This window comes from Sceloporus occidentalis, unplaced genomic scaffold (assembly GCF_023333645.1).
Source record: "Sceloporus occidentalis isolate IW3139 unplaced genomic scaffold, rSceOcc1.0.p SCAF_6, whole genome shotgun sequence".
Taxonomy (NCBI): domain Eukaryota; kingdom Metazoa; phylum Chordata; class Lepidosauria; order Squamata; family Phrynosomatidae; genus Sceloporus; species Sceloporus occidentalis.
The window spans coordinates 83,801,568-83,818,694 of NW_028316986.1; the positions used below are offsets into that span (position 1 = coordinate 83,801,568).

At 39.1% G+C, this 17,127-nt stretch overlaps 1 protein-coding gene across 5 annotated transcripts in view; it reads right to left on the bottom strand.

The window, feature by feature from the left end:
- Positions 1-17,127, bottom strand: part of STXBP5 (syntaxin binding protein 5) — a 160,273-nt gene that overhangs the window by 110,764 nt on the left and 32,382 nt on the right. For all 5 annotated transcript variants that reach the window (XM_089530231.1, XM_089530227.1, XM_089530226.1 and 2 more), the window contains exons 3-4: positions 8,452-8,533; positions 7,686-7,786 (exon numbers count right to left, since the gene is read on the bottom strand). In XM_089530231.1, the coding sequence (XP_089386357.1) occupies positions 7,686-7,786; positions 8,452-8,533 (183 nt within the window). The remainder of the gene's footprint in view (positions 1-7,685; positions 7,787-8,451; positions 8,534-17,127) is intronic.

The following is a 17,127-nucleotide window of genomic DNA, read 5'->3' on the forward strand; positions in this document are numbered from 1 at the left end:
ATGGGAGGTGTCTATAAACAAAACAGGATGGATGTCTAAAGAACTCTCAACTGGGATAAAATTTAAAATGGACATGTGCAAGAAATGAAAAAGGGGGAAATCACCAAAGAGGAATTCAAACAAATAGCTAACATGTAAAGAGAGAAGGCCAAAAAAGTTAAAGTGCAGAGTGAACTTGGGCTTTCTAGAGAGGTTAAAAAAAATAAAAAGGCCTTTGTTGTTGTTGTTGTTATGTCCATGGCAAAAGGAAGAATAAGGAAATGGTAGGGCCACTATCTGGAGAAGATGGCAAAATACTAACAGAAGACTGAGAAAAGGCATAACACTTTCTTTTACTTGGTCTTTTTCCTTCTTCCAAAAGGAATCAATGCTCAACCTGTTGAGCCATGTTTAAATATCTGAAAGGATGTCAGATTGAAGATAGAGTAAGCTTGTTTTCTGCCTCTCCAGAGATCAGGATATGGAGCAATGGAATCAAACCACAGGATGAGACTCCACCTAAATATTAGGAAATACTTTCTGACAGTAAGAGATGTTCAGCAATGGAATATGCTATCTTGGAGGCTGGTAGTTTTTAAACATTTGCAGGTTTTTAAACAGAGTCTGAATTGTCATATGTTTGGAATACTTTGATTGTGTATTCTTGCATAGAAGAGGGTTGAGCCTTTGTGGTCTCTTCCACAGTCTATGAGTCTATAATTCTAATCCCATCTTTTTCTTCAGAATTTTTCCTTTGTATCAGTGTTCTCAACAGCTGACATTAATTCCCCAGGACTAAGAAGTATTCAGAAGGCAGTTAAAGGACATTTCAGTTTGAGTTCCTGAAATTCTGTGCAATTCACTGGATTTATCTATTCCTATTTGGTAATGCAACAAGCAGCAAAAGCTGCAAAAGCTTCCCCTGTTTCTTCAACCACATAAACCTCTACTCTTATCCTTTTCATGGGGGAAAAGGAAGAGCCTTCTCCCAAGGAACAAAGTTTCAAACCTATACTTATCTCAGTTTTATTTCCATTCCAAAAATGAAGTTTTTACTACTTTAGCAAAAAAAAAAAAAAAAAAAAAAAATCCTCAGATCCTATTTTGCAAACAATTAAGTTATTACAGTAGGAAAACACTCTGATTTTCATTAATTTTCCACATAATGCAGTTAACCAGATTAAACATACATTGGCTTTGCATCCAGGGTGGGTTACAAACCGCCATTAGGGACGTCCTGAGGACGTCCCAGTTTGAAAAAGGGGCGTCTCTTCTAGACGCCCCTTACCCTATCACGGGCTCAGTCCATACAAAATGGCGGTGCCCTGTTCATACGGGCACCGCCATTTTGACGTAGTGGATGCTCTGTGTCCGCACGTGGCGCACCGGAAGTGATGCCGCGAGTGCGCCCTTTGGCACTCACGCCGCCTTTTCCAGGGCCTGAGAAGGAGTGCGATTTCCACGCTCCTTCTCTGCAGCATCCGGGAGCCGCGCTGTTTAAAGGCTGCGGTTCCCGGATGCTGCAAACGGAGGCAGAGCCAGACCGCTGCTTCTCAGTGGTCTGTAACGCGCCCAAGTTTGTTCTCAAGTTATTCCACAGGATACTCCTGTCAGCTGAAACGGTAGGTGAGCAGGAAGAAACCACAGTGCATAACTGAGGGACTGCTCAAAATGAAGAGGGTGAGAAGCTGAAGATGGAAATCCATGAAAACTGATTTCCCTTTTCTACAAACTGTGTTGGACTGAAAGCCTTCTGCGAACAGAAAAATTCCCTACAATCACAGAAAATAAATATCTGCATCAAGCGATCAAACATAATGAATTACATGTTAGGACCTGTAGTCAGATTCATGAATAAGAGCTGGGAGCTGGAGAAATCAGAATAATAATAATAATAATAATAATAATAGGATTTATTTATATGCCGCCCAATCACTGGGAATCCAGGAGGCTTACAACAGAGGGGATAATAGACGGTTCCCTGCCCTCAGGCTTATAATCTAAAAGACACGACACAAAAGGAGAAGGGAATGGTGAGGGGGGGAGGGGAGGGGATCAGGTCCAGCATTCTTCTCTCCCTCTGAGGCCTGGACCAAGGCAGATGGATTGGAGGGAGGGCTCTTCTTCTTCAGGCTAGCCCTGATGGAGCTGGGCCAGCCTATTCTCTCCCTCACAGGCCAAAAGATGACAGTTATGGAGGGAGGAGCTTCTTTCTTCAGGCTAGCCCTGATGGAGCTGGGCCAGCCTATTCTCTCCCTCACAGGCCAAAAGATGACAGTTATGTAGGGAGGAGCCGCTTTCTTCAGGCTAACCCTGATGGAGCTGGTCAGCCTATTCTCTCTCTCATAGGCCGAAGGAAGAAGACAGCTCAAGGAGTTCCAGAGTGGCTTTGTTAATTTTAGTGTTAGTAATAAAGAATTAGGAAGGTTCAAATATTTATTTCTGATGTTTTGAAATTGTTACAATCCAACAATTATGTTTGACAAATAATTGTTTCCATATATATCTACTAACTTATAATCTTATACATTGTCTGCCTTCACATGACAACCAAGAATCCAACTGCATGGTTTCTAACTCTTTACTTGGCCTTTAATATTATAAGAGATAAATATTTAAGATATATATTTGTAAAACAGCAAGGGTTGTTTTCTTTTTTCCTTTTTTTCCCATTTCAGCTTAATCATTTTGTCAACAGCTTGACTTCTTGTGCCTTAACAAACAAGACCATGATACTTGCACTGGTGGCTTACTGACCTAGATTAGCCAAAATTCTTACAACAAAATTTCACACTGAGAACTGGGAGTCAGAACAGAGTACTGCAGTGCTCCTAAGATTCATACGCTTTAACAATCTATTGTAATATGTTCCTTCTTTTCTGTTTCCCCTTCCCAACAGTCAGAATTCCACACCAACTAAGCAAGCTCATTCCTCACATAGCAGTTAAAGAGAAGGATTACCGTATTTTCCGGTGTATAAGACGACTGGGCGTATAAGACGACCCCCAACTTTTCCAGTTAAAATATAGAGTTTGGGATATACTTGCCGTATAAGACCACCCCTCTTCCAATACACACCAAATAAAAATTTAAAAAACATCACTGCATTTACCCCAACTCGTTCTCTAATCTTGGCTTGCTTGCTTGCCTATCTCTCTCTCTCATCTATCTATCTATCTATCTATCTATCTATCTATCTATCTCCCTCCCTCCCTCCCTCCCTCCCTCCCTCCCTCCCTCCCTCCCTCCCTATTTCTCTCTCTCTCTCTATCTATTTCTCTCTCTTTCATCTATCTATCTATCTATCTATCTATCTATCTATCTATCTATCTCTATTTCTCTATCTATCTCCCTCTCCCTCCCTCCCTCCCCCCATCTATCTATCTATCTATCTATCTATCTATCTATCTATCTATCATCTATCTATTTCTCTCTCTCTCTCTCATCTATCTATCTATCTATCTATCTATCTATCTATCTATCTATCTCTATTTCTCTCTCTCTATCTCTGTGTGTGTCTATCTCCCCCCTCTCTCTCTCCCCCTCTCTCTCTATCTATTTCTCTCTCTCTCTCTCTCTCTCCCTCATTTTTTATTTTTATTTTTATTTACCCCAGGCCTTTGCTGAGGCCTGCAAAGCCTGCCTCGCATGCATGCAGTGCCCTGGCCTACTATAGGCCAAGTTTAGGGGGCCTGATGCCCACAAACGCCGGCTTCCAAAGGGCTCCGCATCCGCAGGGCTTTGGAAGCCGGCAGCCAGGGAGGCACCCTCGCGCCAGCTTCCAAAGAGCTCCGGAGCCCTTTGGAAGCTGGCAGGACAACCAGGTAAGTGCGCTGGGTTCCTGGGGCTCTCGTTACCGGCGTACAAGATGGCCCCCAACTTTTGACCCCATTTTAGAGGGTCAAAAAGTCATCTTGTACGCCGGAAAATATGGTACACTCTCTCCCAAGACTTCTGTATTTCTAAAAAAAACCAATGTTGGAATTCCCTCAGTCCTGCTGATACTTTCCTCCTTTATACAAAATATTATTTTTCTGTGGGCCTACTTAAAGGCATTTCTATTAATGAATAATATTCATATATATTACTTATAATCTAACCACAGGACATGGGCATGTGAAATTAGATGAGCAAACAGTGGCAGGTTTTAGTCAGTATATTACTTATAATCTAAACACAGGACATGGGCATGTGAAAATAGATGAGTAAACAGTGGCAGGTTTTAGTCAGTATATTAATTCTAGCATAAAAGCTATTTGTCTAGTTATGTCTTCTGGGTCAAAATACAATATAGGTGCCTTGAAACACTTCATGGCACTGTACAAAGGAGTGCGTGCATTCTGTGAATATTATAGGTTTTACTAATTTCCATATACTTTCTTAATTTTCAACACTGATACAGCAAAGAACATAAAGTAACACGGAATACTGCAAACTAGATTCCCAAATACTAGAAATACTAGAAAATACAGACTAGGTTTCCGACTGGCCTATGGGATTTCACTAGGTATTGCCTAGTGAAATAAGTTCCATTCTGTTTGTGTATTTTCTACAGGCAGTTCCTTCTACCTGTATAAAATGTATACTTACAAACAGAAACAACAGCCACTGTACAATCAGCTGCAGGAGGATACAGGAAGCAAGGAACACCCCCATCTTGCTTCTGCAGTGCTACTGTCTTCTCAAGAACCAGCAAAGCAAAACTGGGCTCCTATTGGAGCCTTCTCAATAGCCGACCTGCCAGGCGTCTGCCTAGACTCAATACCCTATTCTTTCTCCACAGAATTGCTGGTGGATCCTGGAATTCACCAGGACTCTTTAGTATTTTTAATTCCGTCACTTTTAATTTCTCACTTTCACTCTGACTTGATGAGAGGAATATTCATTTTAATTTTTCATTGCCATCCTCCCCAAAGAACGGGCAGCAGTAATCTGGTTGGCTTTTGCCATTTCTCAGCAGTCTTTTGCAATTTTATTTTTCATTCTGTGTTCTTTATTTATCTTTTTGTCTTTTCTTTTCATTCCTTTCCCTAATTTCTTAACTCTTCTGCTATCTTTCTGAGTAGGGGCAACCTCTGTCCAGTCTGCAGGGCAGAAAATAAAAAACTAAGGAGAAAGGGTTGAGTCCCAACAGAAATAATTGAAAAAGAACTGGACTCCTGCCTCATAGTCGGTGCGCATGAGGTAGAACCCAGAGGAGGTGAAGTAATGTCCCCTGCCATTCTGCAAATGTAAAAAGAGCCAGACCATCTTGGCAGAATGTCTCTTGGAGGTGGCTTCCCCTCTCCCTCCTCTAATTATTAACATTAATAATTTTAATTTATTTTTATTAATATGGGCTTTGTAGAGGCTTTCAGTATTATTTTTTCTCTTGATGCAATGTCCCAACTCTGATTGGCAGTTTTGGTATTGGGATGGATCTGTTTTGGGGAAAGATGGGTCCATTATACATGCCTCCTCCAGTTTGGGGATCTCCTTAAGGGAGTGGTTCTCAACTTTCCTAATGCTGCAACCTTTTAAAACAGTTTCTCATGTTGTGGTGACCCCCCCCCCCCCCCACCCATAGAATTGCGGTGTCTCAGTTCCTTAGACCATAAGAAATACATGTTTTCCAATGGTCTTAGGCAACTCCTGTGAAAAGGTCCTTCGACCTCAAAGGGGTTGCGACCCACAGGTTGAGAACTGCTGCCTTAAAGGATCTTAGGAGGGGAAGCAATAAAAGAATATGAAGTCGAAGGCTTTCATGGAAGGCATCCATAGTTTTTTGAGTCATGTTCTAGAAGAGTTTATTCCTGGCGTTTCACCTGCAACTGTGGCTGGCATCTTTCTCTGAAGATGTCAGCCACAGATGCAGGTGAAATGTCATGAATAAACTCTTCTAGAACATGGCCACATAGCCCGGAAAACCCACAAAAAACAATCAAAGAATATTCAGATTAGCAGGTCCAACTGCCTCATTCCCAAATGATGCATGGAACATGCAGTGGTAGATACCCATGTGCTTCCTGTTTTACTTCCCACACCACCGATTTCCTAGCAGGTGGGCTGGAAGTCTGGAATACAACAGTCAGCAGGGGGGATTGGAGGATGCCTCAGAGCCATTGCTCTATGCTGTGTCAAGGCTCCATCAGCTATAACAAATAAAGTTGTGGCCATTTCAATTTGAGTTAACTATGTGTTGTGTATGCTTTCTTACATGGACTAGCACTGCCATTCCTGTAATTGCTGGAAGAGCAAAGCATGTACCACTCACACAACTTTACAAAACTGCTCTAAATTACACACACATACTGTATATATAACATATATGGGATCTAACATAAGATAACCTATAAATGTTCCATGTAATTTTCTGCTACCCCACTACTTAATTGTCTTACTTTATTTCATAAGGGTAGCATCATATATGGCAAAGAAAATGTGGGGCACAGCCATACACTAAGAACTCTAGTATCCAGGGTTTGGGAATGAAAAGGGACCCACAACCCACTAACACGAGGAGCTCCTGAAAGCAAAGATGGGTGGACAGCAAGATCTTACTTGTTGTTTTTGTTAAGTGCGTTCAAGTCAATTCTATTTATAGTGACCTCATCATAGGGTTTTCTTGACAAGATTGTTTCAGAGGAAGCTTGGGATTGCCTTCTGAGAGTGTGTGAGTTGCCCAAAGTCATCCAGTGAGTTTCCATGGGTGGATGGGGATTTAATCCATAGTCTTGGGGAGTTCTAGTCTAACACTCAAACTTCTACACCAAAATAATTTTTTAAAAAAAACCCTTCTACACCAGTAGTTCTCAAACTCCAGTCCTCCAGATGTTTGGGACTTCAACTCCCAGAATTCCTAACCGTTGCGCAAGCTGACTGGGGCTTCTAGGAGTTGAAGTTCAAAACCCCTGGAGGACCAAAGTTTGGGAATCACTGCCCTACACCATACTACCACTCAGTGAATGAGAGCTAATCTGTACCAATAGGATCAAGTCAGACTTCACACTTCCCCCTTGGTCCCTACTAACAAATCCAAACACAGCAGCAGTATTCATTGTTTATTCTGTATCAATCTATAGGTTAAAACAAAAGTGTTTAAAAGCATTGGAGGGAAATGATATGTTGTACCTCTTAAGCCATAAACTAGGTTGATCTGCATATACAGAATTAGTGACTTTTAGTAATATCCATAATTAAACACTCTCAAATGTTCAGTAGAGCTCGTCAAAGCATGGTAAAAGGCATATAATCAACAGTTATATACTACAGCTGAGAAACAACAAGGCTGAAAGATAAGTGAAGGAGGCCAAAGACCAGCATGAGAGATTTTGTTATTGTTTATGCAATTTTTAAAAGAATGGCAGATTGTACCAACATATAAAATCAATATTATACCTTCTGCTTTTTCTCTCATTTGGAAATATTTTCCCCCATATTCATATAACTCCCCTTCTCTTCAGTATTTCTCTCACACTTGCTCCCTACCACCCTTCTGAAGTGACCCTTATTTTTCATGGGAAGGAATGAGCAGCCAGAAAGGAAGGTTCAGACACTGTCACCGGCATCACCGCAGAATACTGTGATCAAGAATCTATAAAACTGGACCAAAAAAAGTATCAGAACATGCATCTGCCCATAGGAGGACAATTTAACATCTCATTCATTCTGTTGATTTTGATGAACATTGTTGACAAACGTTTAAGATGAAAACAAGTAACTCTTACCTTTCTCTGTTAAATTTTAGAGAATGTAGTATAGCAGGCCTCTTCTGACGCAAGTTCCATAAGTGTAAGGTATCATCAGCCAAGGCACTCACAAGGGCTCCCTTAAAAAGATAATAGTTAGGTTTTGTCAGAACCTGCAGTTTGGGTAAGTATTTAATTTTTGTAAGTTTTTTTTAGGTTGATTATATAACTGTATTCCTATTGGTCATATTCTAAAACACTTGAAATGTTTTGTACACAGCTGCTCAGCTTGGTGTCACAAAAGGATCCTCAATATATTACTGTAATTTAAGACAGGTAATATATCAAATATCCTTTTTCCTATTATGCCTGTTAAATTCTATGCATAGCTAGACACTATAAATCAGAATCCCAAAGCTGCTTTTCAACAAAACAGTGCATTACAGTTATAGCAAATCATGTAGGGAAATTTCTCATCTCTTCCACTCATTCACAGAAACGGAACAGAGAGCATGTGAACTCAAGTCTGCTTGTGCTCTTCATAGCAAAGTATGTTTTACATTTGAATGCAGCCATCAACAAAAAGGTGCTCCTATTTCAAAAGCAATGGATACAACTCATTATTCCACAACTGTGTTTTTTGGAGCTATGTTCATGGAACAATATCCTTCTGCCTACTCTGAATGCTTGTACTCTTTCTACAGACAAAGAAAAGCGTATCAAATTTTAATTTATTCAATTTACAGTTCCTGAACTACCTTGCTGACCCAAGTACTTGACAGAAAAACAAGACAAGTATACCGACCTCATTGATCAGAAACTGAAGCTGGATTACTGCAGCACCACTATCATGTTGGCAGTAGCATTCAACTCCTGGACGACCAAAACTGCATCAGTTTAATTAAGGTCATTAGCTGAATATGAATTGGCATGGAAAACAGAGTTATGCAAAACTTCAAATTTGAAATATATTCATTACTGTGTTCAGTAGTAGCTTCAACTATGTCAGGATAACTTTTAATAAAACCTACACTGAAAACCAGCGAACCAGTCTTCTCTGACTGATTAAGGCTGGATTTCTAGTTCATACCTGAGGTTGCATCTGCACTGCAGAGATAATCCATATTAAAACCACTTTAACTGTCATTGATCAATACTGTGGAATTCTGGGATTTGTACTTTGTTGTGGCACCAGAGTTTGTAAGTGCATTATAACTATGAATGCATATTTATTATATAAATTATAATTATTAATGTGCTCTCTCTCTCTCTCTCTCTCCCCCTCCATATATATTGTTGTTGTGAACTGCCTTCAAGCTGACTTTAACCCTGTGGATCTCCAACACTCCTGGCCTATCCTCAATCTCTTTGCTCAGGTTGTGCAGGCCTAGACCCATGTCTTAGAGTCTAGCCATCTGGCATGGGGTTTTCCTCTCTTTCTCTGCTCTCTCCTAGCATCACTGCCTTTCCTAATGACTCATTTTTCTTTGTGTTGTGGAGAAGTATGACTGCCTCAATTTAGTCATTCTGGTTTCCAGCAATAGTGCAGGCCTGATCTATTTCAGCACCCATTTGTCTTCTTGGCTGTCCATGGTATCCTCAGCACTCTTCTCCAGCACCACATCTCAAATGAATTAATTTTCTTTCTATTGGCTTTTTTCACTGTGCATCTCTCGCATTTGTACATTGTTTTTTTAATTTATTTTAAATAAATCTTTATTAAATTATTTTAACATATATACAATGTTGCATATACCCCATTCCCTACTCCCCCCTCCCCCCTCCTGCACGGCTTGAAAGAGTTTAGGATCAATATACTGTTTACAATTAATACCTAACATTCAATATGTGGGATTTAATTGCATTATTGACTTCATTGTACTCCATATTCCCTTTAACTTTCTCAAGCAGGATTTAAATAATAATATAAATAAATAATTTATTTCTATCCCGCCCAATCAACAAGGAATCTGGGCGGCTAACAACAGTGAAGATACAATAAAAATACAATAAAAACAAACTTCAAAGTTCAAAGGAGGCAAAAACAGTTTCCACGACTGCCTGCCAGGCCAACGCCCCAGGAGCCAACACAGGTGCCTCCTCTCCTCCTCTTGCAAGCGAGGGACCGATGGAGGGGGTGGTGGGGGAAGGCACAAGCAGAGGATTTTCCAATCCAAATTCCAAGCTTCTACTTTCCTTTCTCTAGTATATTTTTATCTTCTATCTCTAATAATATCAAACAACAGCTTATCTGCCAAATACTTATCTACCTTGGCCAAGTTCCAATTTTTACTTTCTTTCCATCCTGATGCTATCACAGCCTGTGTTGCTTTTAATATATTCTTTATTGCTTTCTCTTCATTGTTCTTCAGTCCCTTATTCTTCAAATTTAAAGTTATACAATTCTCTTTGCTCAAATGAACATCCTTGCCTATAATTTTATTAATCTCTCTTATCACTTCACCCCAAAACTTCTGAACACATGGACAATCCCACCACATATGCATGTAAAAACCCTTGGACCCACCACAATGCCAATATTTAGCTGATAGATTTTTACTGAAAAGTGCTAATTGAGAAGAGATCCTGTACCATCACCATATTAATTTAATCTGTTGCTCTTTTATTCTAGTGTGCCCATTTCTCTTAACTTCTTATATCCACAATTGTATATCTTCACTTATTAAATTTAGATCTCTTTCCCAAACTCCTTTCAAAATGGCTACAATTTTAAACTGATGTTCTAATATTACTCTATATATAAATCCAATAATACCTTTGCCTTCATTTAGTATCTTTTTGATGATCCTCTCCAATGGTGTTACGTTATTTTCTTTCATATTTTTAACTACAGTCGGTCCTTGCCTTATGCGGGGGATCCGTTCCAGACCCCGCCGCGTAAGGCGAATTCCACCTATGCTCGAGCCCCATTGGAAACAATGGGGCTCATGCACGACGGCGCATGGGGCGCCACGAGCACACGTGCCCATTCATTTGAATGGGATGCGCTGCCCTGCCTTGAGCATCTATGTTCAAGACTGCGTAAAGTGCACCCGCATATAACACAGATGCACCATATATCCTTTAAGAGTTTATTAATTCCAGTTGCATGGACCCAATACTTCTATCCAATTAAATTGGTAAGTCTCTCCATCCCACACAGGTTGCCCTCTTCATCAAGTAGGTCACCTATAACTCTAATACTTCTTTTTTTTTCCTTTAGTGTTCTCCCTAAGTCTTCGTTACTTCTTGTATTCAGACTTTCTATAGGAAACCATTTAAAGTTTCCATTTACCATTATGTTTTGCCATTTTCCCCAGATTTGTTTAGTTACATTCAAGGTGCCAATCAGATTACCTTTATGCTTCTGTCCACTCAATCTAATTACTGAGCTGTGTTCCATTTTATTTATTGACCTTTCTAACCTTACCCATTTCTTTTCCCTTCCATATTCAAATTTTAAGATTCTTTTCATTTGGGTTGCTTCAAAATATATCTCTAAAGAGGGGATACCTCAACCCCCCCTTCTTCTTGATGACCATAAATTACGGTAGTGCATTTGTAAACCTAGGTTTTTTATTGCCCAAAATCCATATTTTAATTGTTGTGTCCCATCCTCTTATTATTTTTGTAGGGATCCTTACTGGAATTGTTTGAAATAAATATAGAAATTTGGATAATATAATCATTTTAAACATCCTTACTTTTGTAAGCATATTCCATTTTTTACTTGGCCAGATATTCATTTTTTTATTTATCTTTTTCCATAACTGATTATAGTTGCCTTGTACTATGTTGTTAACATTTTTGGTTAAAGTTACTGCCAAATATCTCATCTTCTTTATCCCTAACGTTCTTCTTCTTTTTTAAAGAAGAACCTTAAGACCTTTTTCTTCTCTAAAGCCTTCCCCCCATGAGATGTCATTATATGTTTCACCCCCTATGCTGACGACCTTGTAATGTTTATGGATTCCCCCACTCAGCTGGCCCTGTGTTGTTATTGTGACTGTTTTTAAAACGTTGTTTTAAATGTTTTTATCGTGGTGTATTTTTTATCTAAATTCTGTATGCCACTTTGATCAAAGTTGGAAAAGCGGGATAAAAATAAACTATTATTATTATTATTATTATTATTATTATTATTAACTTTAAACTAGTAATAATTTTTATTTTTTTCTGTTCTTCCCATTTGGTATTTAGGAACAATATTTCTGATTTTTGCATATTTATTGTAAGACCAGATAACTTCTAAAATTTCTCAATTACTTCTACTAATTTGCTAACACTTCTGAATGGATCTTGAGTAGTTATCAATGCGTCATCTGCGAACAAATTTAATTTCAATTCCTCTTTACCAACACAGTATCCTTTAATTTCTTTTTCGTCCCTGATCTCATTTGCCAAAGGTTCTATTGCTAATAGAAACAATAAAGGGGAGAGAGGGCATCCTTGTTTCATCCCACTCTTAATTTTAATATTCCTAGAATTATTCCCATTAACTATAACTTGGACTTCATTTCTTTTATTACCTCACTAAATTGACTCCCTAGCCCAAATTCTGTACAAATTTTATACAAATAGTTATGATTCACTGAATCAAAGGCTTTATATACGTTCAATTTAATTAATGCCACTTTGTTCTTATGTTGTTTTGCATGATATATAACAATGAAAACATTTCTAATTGGATCCTCAATAACTCTCCCTTTAATAAATGCATATTGATCTTCTCCAATTAATTTTGGTAGAAGAGTTTTTAGCCTATTAGCCAAATTTTTTGTAAAAATTTTATAATCTTGATTACACAGAGTAACAGGATCACATTTGTACATTGTGATGGAGAATAATGGCTTGGACTATCCTTAGTTTAGCATTCAGAATTATGTCTTTACATAAGTTTATGATCCTGTCCATTTCTTTCATAGCTGCCCTTCCCAGTCCTAGTAATCTTCTGATTTCTTGACAGAAGTCTTTGTTCTGATCAATATTTGACCCAAGATATGGGACGTGTTTAACCATTTCAATTGTTTCATTGTCTAGGGTGAATTCTTGTTGATCTTCCATAGTACTGATTTATTTATTCTCAGCATTAATCTAATCTTGGCACTTTCCTCCTTGACCCTCCTTATTAATTGTCCAAGTCTTTGTTTCTGCTAGTACTATAGTGTGATCTGCATATTTTAGGGTGTGTCTGTGTGTGTACAGAGAGGGGGGAAGGGAGAGAGAGTGTGTGTATACAGTACATATTATTCCTTTTAACAGCATCTGAAGGAAGTCATACATATATTTTTTGAAAGGTGCTATGCCATCATATGGAATAAAACCATTTTATATCACTCCTAAGACCTAGGTCCAAAACACACTGAAGAAGTAATCCAGTATGAGACCACTTTAACTGCCTTGGCTCAGTGTTAGGGAATCCTTGGAATTGTAGTTTATTGTTACACCAGAGCTCTCTGAGAGAGAAGGCTAAATGTCTCACAAAACTACAGTTCTCAGAATTCTCTAGCACTGAGCTAGATTATTTCTGTAGTGTGTTTGGGACCTTAGTCCCTCCACATCTAGCAGCATATTTGGACATGAGGTTTGACTCAACACTGACTATACCATACTGTACAATTGCTCTTCATCACAACAAATAAGCTCCTCTCATGAAGATGATACAGGCTGAGTCTCTTTATCAGAAAAGACCAGAAGTGTTTTTGATTTTCGGTTGTTGTTGTTGTTATTTTGGAATATCTCTATTTGCAAATATGTACATAATGAGATATTTTGGTGATGGGACCCAAGTCTAATCTCAAAATGCATTTATGTTTCATATACAGTCATCCCTCCTGATTCCTGAACTTAGAGTCTGCAGTCTCCCCCATTCATGGAGGGCAAGTGGGGAGGAACAAAATGGTGCACACAGCAACGCATGCAGGAGCGCGTCATTAAGATCAATGGTGATTTGAATATCGGCGTTTTTCTGGATTCGTGGAGGAGACTGGAACAGACCCCCCACGAATTGGAAGGGATGACTGTATACCTTATACACATAGCTTGAAGATAATGTTATACAATATTTTTAAAATAATTTTGTGCATGAAACAAAGTTTGCATACACTGAACCTTCAGAAAGCAAAGTTGTCACTATCACAGCCACCCAAGAAAAAAGTTTTGGTTTTTGGAATATTTTAGATGTTGGAATTCTGGGTAAGGAAGACTCAACGGCCTTGTTCCTACTATGGTTTAAACCGGATCGTGATTCCATATGATCCGGTTTAAACCACAATGGTTTCCACTACATTCACATCGCTGATGTGATTTGGAAAAGGTTTTTTTTACCCATTTAACCCACATCAAAAAGACGCTGGGTTAATGGGGTGTTTTTTGGGCTGAATCGATTTATTTCCAAATAAATCGATTCAGCCCAAGTGGGGACCTTGCGGATTCGAATCTGTCCCCCAGCAGAAGTGGGAACCAGAGAGGCTGAGAAGGCCCTGCGACCTTGCTGCGACATTTTCCCCGGCTTCCCCGGCCACAGGGAAGCCGGGAACGGAGAATGAAGGTCACAGAACAAGAAAGCCTGGGAAAGAGGTTGCCAAGCTGAAAGAGCCCACAGGGAAGCCAACAGTGGACGCAGAAGGCTGAGGAGAAGCCGGTGGCCCAGTAAGGAGAGGCAAGGGAGGCCGGGAGGCCGGTGTCAAGGGAGATGGACCAGCCTTCCCACTACCTTTGCACCTCTCCTCTTGTTCCGGTGCAAAGGTAGTGAGCATCATGCTTATTTCCTCAGCATTTCAAATGCTAGCAGCATAACATCTAGAAAGATTAGGAGATAACGCCACATTAGTGCTAGTGCAGTTAAAAGAAATCATAGCTAAATTAAACACTTCAAAATTAAAATCTACTCCCGTATACATCAGTATTAGCTCCATTCTGTACAGGTCATAAATCATGATGAAGAGAAATGAATTGTTCTTTAACAATGTGCTAAGCAATGCAAGATATAATAAACAGATGTCAGGAAATCCATCATGCTCCACGATAGTGCTGCTTTTGTTTTATATTGAAGTTTGTAAACAGCAAAATCATACATTTGTTTTAACTTTTTAGTGCAAACAAGCCACAGGTGGGCATGCTATATGTTTTACATAACACTTGTTTATAGATCTGTGACTGAGGTTTGTACAGCTTAGGAACCTCACCATAAAGAGCAATGCTTGATCCTGTTCACAAATGGGACTTCACTCTTTTAAAAAATAAATTAAATAGCAGGTCCACAAGGCTGTTTCCCAAACCCAGAAGGACTCTTGGAAAGGATATGTATCCCACTATCTAAATTATTGTCAAAAACAGCAATAGCTCAGGGAGTGGGGTGAGAAACATACAGTAGATGCAGGTGCTGTAAACTTGCTCAGTCTTCAAAGTATGGGTTATTAATTCATTTTTAGTGTTCTTTTGCAGTTAAGGTTCCAGCCATACACAGTTTGTCGGCACAGTTATTATTTGATTTGAATAACTACTTAAAAGATTAGATCAAGTTATTTTTAATTTAAAAATAATTAATTAAATTCTAGTAAAATCAAGCAGACATGTTTAAGTGAATATGATTAGGGTCAGGCCACTGACTATTTTTAGCTGCCAGAAATGAAATAATTAATTCTCTATGGTTTATAACTCACATATTAAATGAACCAAGAGTGAAAATAAAGTCAGCCATGGACACACAGAGCAAAAAAGCACCTTGTGGCACCTTTAAGAATACAACCTGCATTTTACCTAGTTTTTTTCTGAATTACAATCCACTTCTACATATGCATGATGTATAATATCTGAGATTCAAGTATATATGACAGTGCATACATGGTTGTGAGTTAGACTTCAGTAAAATTTAATGCACCTGAGATTTTGAATTGTAATCCACAAGACCTCATGCATAAATAAACCTATTAGTTTAAAAAGTGCCACAACACATTGTGTTGTTTTGCTGAAACTGAACAGAATAGCTCTCCTTTAAAAATTCTATACAGAGCTAACCTGAACCTTCTGTTTTTATTGGAATTTGCATCTGAGTAAACTCATTGTGGCACTCTGTGATGATGGCACTGTGTGCTTCCACGGAGGCAGGAAATTATAGCTGCAGTAGCAGTGCCTACAAACAAGACAATTGTTGGTATAATATACTAGTGTGATAGAGATTTTTGTCTAGCAGTTGAACTTATTCCATGACTGCACAGAGATAAGGAAAGGAAGATTATACTGTTGGCTGTTAGTGGGAGGAAAAGGTTGCCAGCTCCAAGTGGTCTTTTTTGCCAATGCCTGTCCAATGACCAAGTGAAACTTCTAAGAACACTATGACTCTGAGGACCCACCCAGAAGCCTGGCATTTAATAAATGAATGGCTTAGAGCTGGCAACCCTCCTCTCTTAATGGTCAACAATGTTTTTCCTTATTGCCACTGCACCTACAGCTTTTTCCCTCCCCCCACTGTGCCACCACCTGCACCAGAATAGTTCTGCCAACACAATGCACCAACAGGATTCTGTGTAAAATACGCCAAAATGAGTACTAAACGGAAGTATTGTAAATATTGTATTTGAAATATCTTATTGGTTACAATACAAGGTTAGTTAATCTTAATTATTCAGTGTGAAAGCATTCATTCAACTTTGAATACATAATTATCAATAGTGCCTTTACATAATCAATCTCGTGATTTATCACACTCCTGATTTTAACAGCAGTAGAAGACAGAAGTCTGCTGTAAGGCAACATCTCACTCATATCTCTCCTTATTTATCAAAATAGTAAGCGATGCAATGTCATGCAAATGATAAAGCAAAACTTCAGATATATGATTACATAGAACCAGTAGAGAAATCCACTGTTTGCTGGGAAAGCCCCTGACCCTGGGTGGTTTTCAATTGCATTTGCTGGGTCTTAATTTTAGTGTTTTTCAGGACTGGTAGCCAAACTTTGCTAACTTTAAGGGTTTCTTGTTTTCTGTTGAAGTTATCCAGGTGTTTGAGGATTTCAATGGCTTTACTGTGCATTCTGATCTGATGTTGTTGGCATGGTCCAAAATTTCAGTGTTTTCAAACAGCATTTTATGCACAGTATGGTTTATAATGTGTTCTGCTACTGCTGATTCTTCTGGCTGACCCAGTCTGCAGTGTCTCTCACATTCTTTGATTCGTGTTTGCACAATGCTTTTGGTGGTCCCTATGTAGACTTGTCCGCAGCTGCGTGGCATGTGGTAAACTCCTGCAGCTGTGAGAGGGTCTCTCCTGTCCTTCGCTGAGCGTAGCATTTGCTGGATTTTCTTGGTTGGTTTGTAAACCATTTGGAGGTTGTGTTTCCTCAGCTGTTTCCCTATTATGTCTGTGACTCCTCTGATACAGTAGAGTCTCAATTATCTGACATAAGCGGGCTGGCTGATAGTCAGATAACCAAAAAAGTCAGATAATCCGGGGGGGGGGGGGGGTGTCCAAGAAATTGT